This window comes from Eurypyga helias, unplaced genomic scaffold (assembly GCF_000690775.1).
Source record: "Eurypyga helias isolate BGI_N326 unplaced genomic scaffold, ASM69077v1 scaffold51890, whole genome shotgun sequence".
NCBI lineage: Eukaryota > Metazoa > Chordata > Aves > Eurypygiformes > Eurypygidae > Eurypyga > Eurypyga helias.
In genome coordinates, this window is record NW_010227332.1 from 9,585 (window position 1) to 17,044 (window position 7,460).

Sequence of the window (7,460 nt, forward strand, 5' to 3'; positions counted from 1 at the left end):
GACAGATTGTACACACCAGGCAAAATGCACCGTTTTTCTTCTGTGAACGTGTGTTCAACCCTTTGTGCAGCTCAAACTAGTCTGGCTCCAGGCGTGTGAGAGCCAAGGATATTGCAAGTAAGTAGAACAAACACGGTTTGGACCAAGACTAGCTAGAATAGGACTAGTTGGTGGTGAGACTGGCCAACAAGTTTACACTTCTGTGACTTGAGGTGGTTCTGTTGATCTAGAATTTATAGTAGTGCTGTCATTTTGCTCAACAGCTACTGCCTGACATGAATTGTAACCTGTTATGCATTCAATTTAAGAATACTGGAGTCAGTTTTCACTACTCACTTCTTCCATTCCAAGCTGAGAATTTCTGTTGCGAGCTGAGCATCTGCAAGAAGTTGCCACATGTCATAGTGAAGAAGCATAAATACTTGACATGTTTTTAAATGAAAGGGTCGCTAACATTAATTATTGATCAAGTAGGAAAAACAATTTAAAGCTATTCTTAAATGAACACTCTGGCTTTGTTGATTTAACTTGTAGACTTGAAGTCACTGGAAAATGCAGTTCTTTAGTCAGCTGCACAACAGTTAATTATGCTTCACACAGTGTAGCAGATTGATGTAATGATGCTAAAAAAGACTCTTCATTCTTTTAAAGTGTCTGTGTCAACTTGAAATGGTATTCCCAAAACTCAGCTTGATGTTTTCCTGATTGCAAGGAAGATTAATGTTTCTTAAAATATTTTATGGCTGAGTTGTGAAACAAACTGACAGAATTAAGCGAGGAGATACAAAAAGAAAATATCACTAAACACGAAACTTCATCGCAACCAACAGTGAGATAGTCAGCAAACCTGCATTTATAGCCAGTTCTGTGGGAGCTTGGTGCTTTAACGTAGTTACGGAGAAACCAAATGGGCAACAGGGGAAGGAAGATGGTTGTGAAAAGTGGGGTTGCTTAACTAGGACAAGAATTTTAGGTCTTGTCCTCAAACCCTCTTAAAAACAAAACACCCCTCTGATCTATGAAGTCAAAATGTGACCGCTTTCCTTAGAAACCACAGCAAAACATGCGGTTAGAAAACAGCTTATGTGGCTTCCGAAGCTGGGTACCAGCTGGCAGCCAGTTGTGTGAGCGCATGAGATCATCTTCCGAACCACCCAGCAGCAATGCAGAAGATAATTCTAACATGAAGTAACACTGGACCGTGCTTCCAGAAGTATCGTTTCTCCCACTGTCAAGAAGTCATGGATAAAGAGTGTGCAATGCCCTCTTGTTCCCATTTGCTAAGAGCTATGTAGCTCAGAACTCCTTTTTTTCCCATTTCTGGTGTTGAAGTGCTGGAAGAGCAGTGACTTGGCAAAAGCGCCGTTAATACTCCATTAAATCTGCTCCGTGGGCAGGTCAGAGCCGTTCGTTATAGCAGGACCTCTAAAAAAGGCTGCCAGCTGTTCAACGCGTCGCACCCCTCTCCCCGGCTGCTGCTCTGGAACGCGGCGTGCTTCAGCTGAAATTGGGGTGTTACTGGCTCAAAGCATTCCTGGTCTTTACAAGACTAGTGGTCAAATGGGTTTTAAATTTAGATTTTAAAATTTATTTATTTTTTTTTTTTTAAAGAATTGCCTTTGTACCTTCTCAAAGTACAGTGATTGGGACTTTTTCCCCTGTTCTTCCCCTCTGTTTCTCATGGCTCAGGTCCCTCTTCCCCCAGTTTACCCTTCCATTACACTGCTTAATTAGTACATTCCTTCTGGCTTAAAGCTATTTCTCTCCCAAATGCTTTAGTACTGCTGTACTTCATTTTGTGTCAGTTGTGCATCACCGGCCTCAGTGGTACAATCTGATGTTTGTTGTTCACGACAGTCTCAAGTTTCTCCTATATATTAATGTGCTCATCAGCTGTGTTCCTTCTACCATCGTGCGAAGCAGCAGTGTGTAGAGGGTCCCCTCGCCTTCCTATAGGCTGCAGTAGCCTACAGAAGTACTACAGCCAGCTGTAGGATGAGCTGCGTGAGGAGAGTTTGGGTCCAGGTAATGAGTTCCTGGCACGTTTCCCAGATAACTTCATGGAGACACAGCTGAAGCCAGTTCAAAAGTGGTACCTGATGTCCATAGCAGACAATTGAGAATCCTCCGGGAGAGATGCACTCCCAACTACCATGGCTGTAAAGAGAAGTTTACAACTGCTGGTGTACCCAAAGCGATGTTTTTATTTTTGCTTGAGCTTAGTACGATACATAACAGATTTCACGTTTCAGCCACGATGCAGTCCACTTCTCTGCACTGAGATTTAGCAGCCAGACCAGGTCTCAAGGGGGCAGGTGACCCGAGCAGTCACACACAACAGCACCCCCTCAGACCGGGTTTTTGGCTTTCCTTCAGTCAGACAGTACCCATGGAGTAGGAGCGGGTTCTCCGTACCCAACGCCCAAGAAGTACCTGTGCAACTCCACGGCCTTCCTTACAGTCACATACCCACACTCGGGGTGACTCATGTCTGCTGTTAGGGCTGCTCTGATGTTCCATACGGCATCTACACAAGGCGAACTGTCTTGCCACAAAGGGCTCTTGTTTTCTTCGGCTCGATACCTTGCGTTTACCAAGGCTCCCGCTGTGGGACAACCAAGCCCCTGAAACCCATTAGCTCTCAGAATGGGGCAGCTCGTTTTAAGATGCAGGTAAGCGATACCATCTTTTCAAGGAGTATTGCCAACACTTTCTCCATTCAAGATAATCCTAATCAGCCCTAATTCTGGCCCTCTGTCATGTACACCATCTTTCTTTAGAACTCCTCTAGCTCCCAGAGCAAGTTTGTATCAGGTAACGGTGAGAGGCACCGAAGTGTCGGTACATCTGAAATTACTCCCAGCACCTTTGCGAGCATGAACTGCAGCAATGCTGACGGCAGCATCAAACCTGTTTACTTACATCTGTCCCCCTTTTTTTTTTCCCCCAGGTTACATTTCCTCCACCTCAGTTCCAGCACTCTCTCACAATTGGTTCTATTTTCTGACTTTTTGCTGAACACCAGAAGTACTATGTAGCTGTAGCCTTGCCAGGAGGAACGAGGTAAAATAATGTGTTTTGGTGAGAGAAGAGTGTTCTGGAACGATAGTAAGTTTATTCATGCATCCACCATCTGGTCTTCTGCATTTCTGGAACAGAGTATAGTTATGTGCTGAGAAAAGGATCCTTAGAACTGGGTGCTTTAAATAGCTTTGCTCTCCTTTTCAGATGGCTTTTGTCTTTCTTTTTTCCACTAAGTTCTTCAAGAAGTATTCACCTAATTAAAAGGCAAAAAAGCACCAAAATGATTAGTAGGCATTTCAGTGAAATAAAGCAAAATGATACGCATTCTTATTTAACATATTCTGTTCTACAGTACAATTGTTTGTACCAGTATTTTACAACGATTCCATTCTATCTCTACAACGGCACTTTCAGTACATACAAGCAGCGATGGAAAAAACCCCATAACCCAACAAACCACCCCTCCACCCCCAAAATCCTGGTTTGCCTCATGCCCAATTTTACGCAACAGCTCTGCTTCTTTGTGCTTTCCAACAGGCAGAGGTGAATGGATTTAATTAAAAATTAATTCCTCTTTCATAAAGTATCAGCAACTTCTAGCAAAACCTGCTATAAATCTTGTTGGAGCTGGCATTAAAAGAGTCTGAGGAGCAAGGTGCCCCAGATGAGTCTTCTCTGCTCTCTCCTCAGGAAAAAGCAGGATGTTGGACCTACACAACAGCTCCATAAATACCAGCTGCTACGTAATACTTAGTGCATCAACAGAAAAAGCACGGCCATAAGTGTGTCTAATTATTCCTAAGGCACTGTAAATAAACACTGCCTCAAGCAATAAAATTACATCACAAGCAACAAAAGCCGCCATTAAACCCTGAAACATCCAAGAGGCAGAATGTAAAGGAAAACTTGTAAATTGGATACCCCTCACGCAGGACCTGTAGGACAAACTAGTTTGTACTAGTACAAACTGATGCAACCTACGGAAGACAGTAAGTGTGAATAGTTAAACAAAGGAAAAAAGGTGACTGACTGAGGTGTCCTTGAGCTGAGGCGAGCTTTGCTGCATACTGCTTCACCATTTTAACTAGCTGTAATAAAACATTATGGGCTAAAGAGTAATGCTTTTCAGTAATTTACCTGCTTTATAGGAGGAGCGCACTAAAGGCCCGCTAGCAGTGTAATGGAATCCCAGGTCGTTTCCTACTTTTTCCCAGTACTTAAATTTTTCAGGAGTGACGTACTCCTCAACCTGAGTGAGAAGAACTGATTTTGATCAGGTGTCAATGCAAAGGAAATGGCTGTAGGTAGCAGACAGTGAAATGAAACACAGTTGTATCAAGTTCCACATTCTACACTCCAAAACCTTCAGCGGTCAAATCACAAACGGACTTTTCTCACTGCTTTCTACCAAAAGCATGCGTTTTCTCTGCTTTTCAGGTTTAGCTGAAAAGTTTAATTTCTAGTTACTGCTTTACTGTTTGCCTCACTCCTGTTGTTGAATGGGCCTTTCGAGCAAACCTTTTTTTTTAGTTCAAGTCAGTAAAAACCCACAATAATCCTACAAATCTCCTCACAAACAGTGAAACACGGTAACAGAACGGAGATTCAAGCTCTGGACAGATTACAGAAGGAGAAAATGGTAATTTCCCCAGCTGAAGTGGCACCAGTAAGGGAGAGCCTGTGAGAGAGGGAAGGGGAGCTGGCTTGAGCCATTACGTTTGACATACACAGAAACCCTTGTTTTCCAGGATCAGGCCTCAGCTCCAGCTGTCTCCCCAGCTAGCAGCAGAAAGCAGCAATGGGAAGTCTGCGGAAGATGGAAGGGAGTAGATGGCTGAGGTAATTTCTAGTGAAGAGTCTATAGCAGATCAGGTTAAGAAAGGAAATCCATCCCAACATCCGCAGTTAACGTAAGGAGGCACAACAGGCCTTGATTTAGAAAGAGGAAACCTGACTGTGCAAGGTACAGACCATAACACTGCCTGTACATCAAAGGTGTTTTTACCTTCAGGTGACGTTTTGTTGGTTGCATGTACTGTCCCAGCGTCAAGCAATCTACATCTGCTTCCCGCAACACTGTAGGAACAAAATTCCCTGTTAGTGGCAGAAGGATCACGAGGGATTGTCAGCAATGAGAAAGCACCCTCCTGCCACAACTGAACCAAGGTCACTCAGCACCCTGCAGGGGCTGTATTCTGCTCTCCAGCACAGGGAACTTGCAACCCCCGTGAGCAGGAGTGCCGTAGCTCACGGTGAGCCCCATGCTGCTGCAGGACCTGAGCTATCTAGTTTAAAGCTAGAGAGAACGTCATTGTGCTGCGCCTACTGCAGTCACGTGTCTCACTGCAGAGACGACACGGTCTTGTCTTATTCATCTCACTGCTTTTCGTCGTGACTTCAGGTCAGAGCCTGCGTTTGACAAAAAATGGATGCGTGCACATACATCCACAGGATGTGTGCTAGTTTCATAGAATGGTTTGGGTTGGAAGGGACCTTAAAGACCATCCAGTTCCAACCCCCCTGCCATGGGCAGGGACAACTTCCACTAGACCAGGTGGCTCAAAGCCTCATCCAGCCTGGCCTGGAACACTTCCAGGGAGGGGGCATCCACAGCTTCTCTGGGCAACCTGTGCCAGTGCCTCACCACCCTCTCCGGGAAGAACTTCTTCCTGATATCCAATCTACCCCTCCCCACTTTCAATTTAAACCCGTTACCCCTTGTCCTGTCACTACAGGCCCTTGTAAAAAGTCCCCCCCAGCTTCCTTGTAGCCCTTTCAGGTACTGGAAGGCTGCAATAAGGTCTCCCCGGAGCCTCCTCTTCTCCAGGCTGAACAAGCCCAACTCTCTCAGCCTGTCCCCATAGCAGAGGGGCTCCAGCCCTCTGAGCATCTTTGATGCCTGCAGAATCTCACCAACTTTCTCTGCTAAAATCTGAGTATCTACTAAATCAATATACAGCAAATGAGCCCAGGTAGAGTACTTACAGAGGGGTATCCAGACCCCTGGTGGTCAGCTAGCCTGAAGAATCGTGTTCAGTGCCGCTAGTGGGGCATTCTGAACAACGGCATGGCGGAGGAGTTGGATTTTGCATGAACATTCCCATATAATTTTTTGGTTACTTGGGCTGGTTGCCCCATGTCAAACAGGAAGAAGAGGCGGTGTTTTGGCTACAGCATTACGCTCACTGTTACCCTGAAATCTCTGTTCACATTGAGAGGTTCTGTAAAGAAACTGGATCACTATCAGCATGTTCACACGTTCTTCAACTCACACCCAGAGGATGGAAGGGGAACAAAATGGGAGTAACTGAATGTGGCGGGTAACAGTTTGTCTCTGAATACACCCATGGAAAACAAACAGCACCAAATCTGCAACTTCACATTCCTGTGGCTGGGAAATGCTAGGCAGGAAGAATGGGAAAATCAGGAACTGTAATTTTGTGGTTCGGATTGTGGGACAGTTGCAGAAAAACTAGACTCTATCACTGTGTTTCAAATCTGGGTGGTTGTAGACAAAATGAAGTACCGGGTAGACATTCTCTCAGGGTATGGGAGAAATGCCGTACGGTTTATGAATTTCTCTGAACAAACACACTGCATTCGCTCACCACTGTGAGCTTTTCCCCTCTTAAAATACATGTACACGAAAACATAAAAGCATGCTAGAGGTTTCAAGATGGAAACTTTTTGTTGCATCTGAGTAAGGTGAAATCAATTATTTTAAACAATCAGGAGTGCACAAAAAGGCAACTCCGATGCAAGGCCCGCATGTAAGATCAGAATGCTAACGCAGTGACACAGTTCTGACTTCCAGTGAAACCAAGAGGAGCTGGATCTACCTGCCAAATGGACTCTGAAAGCCGTATGAAGGCAAAACATTCCAGAAATGCAATTTTTTTACCAAAACTTCCTTTTTTCTCCCCATAAAGTTTAGAAAACATGGCCTGCACCAGCAAACCGATTCGCAAAGCTGCTCTCCAACAGGACAAACTCCGTGCCTGTGAATCCTGGCGTACATCAACTTACGTTTCATGGTGGCGTACACCTGTTCATCGGTCTCGCCTAGCCCCAGCATAATGGAGGTTTTAGAAATGACGCCGGGCTGGACCTCTTTGGCGTGCTTCAGCGCCCGCACGGACTGCTCAAAGCTGGCGCGGGGATCGCGGACCTTCCTTTGCGTGTTTTCAGCCCAAGGGGGAAAAGAAACGGTGTGAAAGGCCGTAGGGAAGTTAAAAGATGCCCAGGGAGCTGCGTGTGAAGCTTCTACCGCGTGAAAACGGCATTCGGGGGGGGTTTAGATGTTTGACACCGGCTCCAGGTGCAGGAGCACCGGGATGCGCCCCGGTTTCGTTCCGCTTTGGTCACCAACCCCGGGCTCGCCCCCTGCCCACCCGCACCCCGACGGCGCGGCCCGCTGAGGCGACGCCACCCGCGGG

The 7,460-nt window shown here is 45.8% G+C and overlaps 1 protein-coding gene across 1 annotated transcript; it reads right to left on the bottom strand.

Annotated features, from left to right (window-relative positions):
- Positions 1 to 3,094: 3,094 nt before the first annotated feature.
- Positions 3,095 to 7,196, bottom strand: LOC104512702 (lipoyl synthase, mitochondrial-like; the record flags this gene model as incomplete). The annotated part of the gene is made up of 4 exons (XM_010155788.1): positions 3,095 to 3,277; positions 4,162 to 4,273; positions 5,030 to 5,100; positions 7,051 to 7,196. Coding segments are annotated over 4 exons (382 nt in total), but the record flags the coding sequence as incomplete, so codon positions are not given.
- Between the last annotated feature and the right edge of the window lie 264 nt (positions 7,197 to 7,460).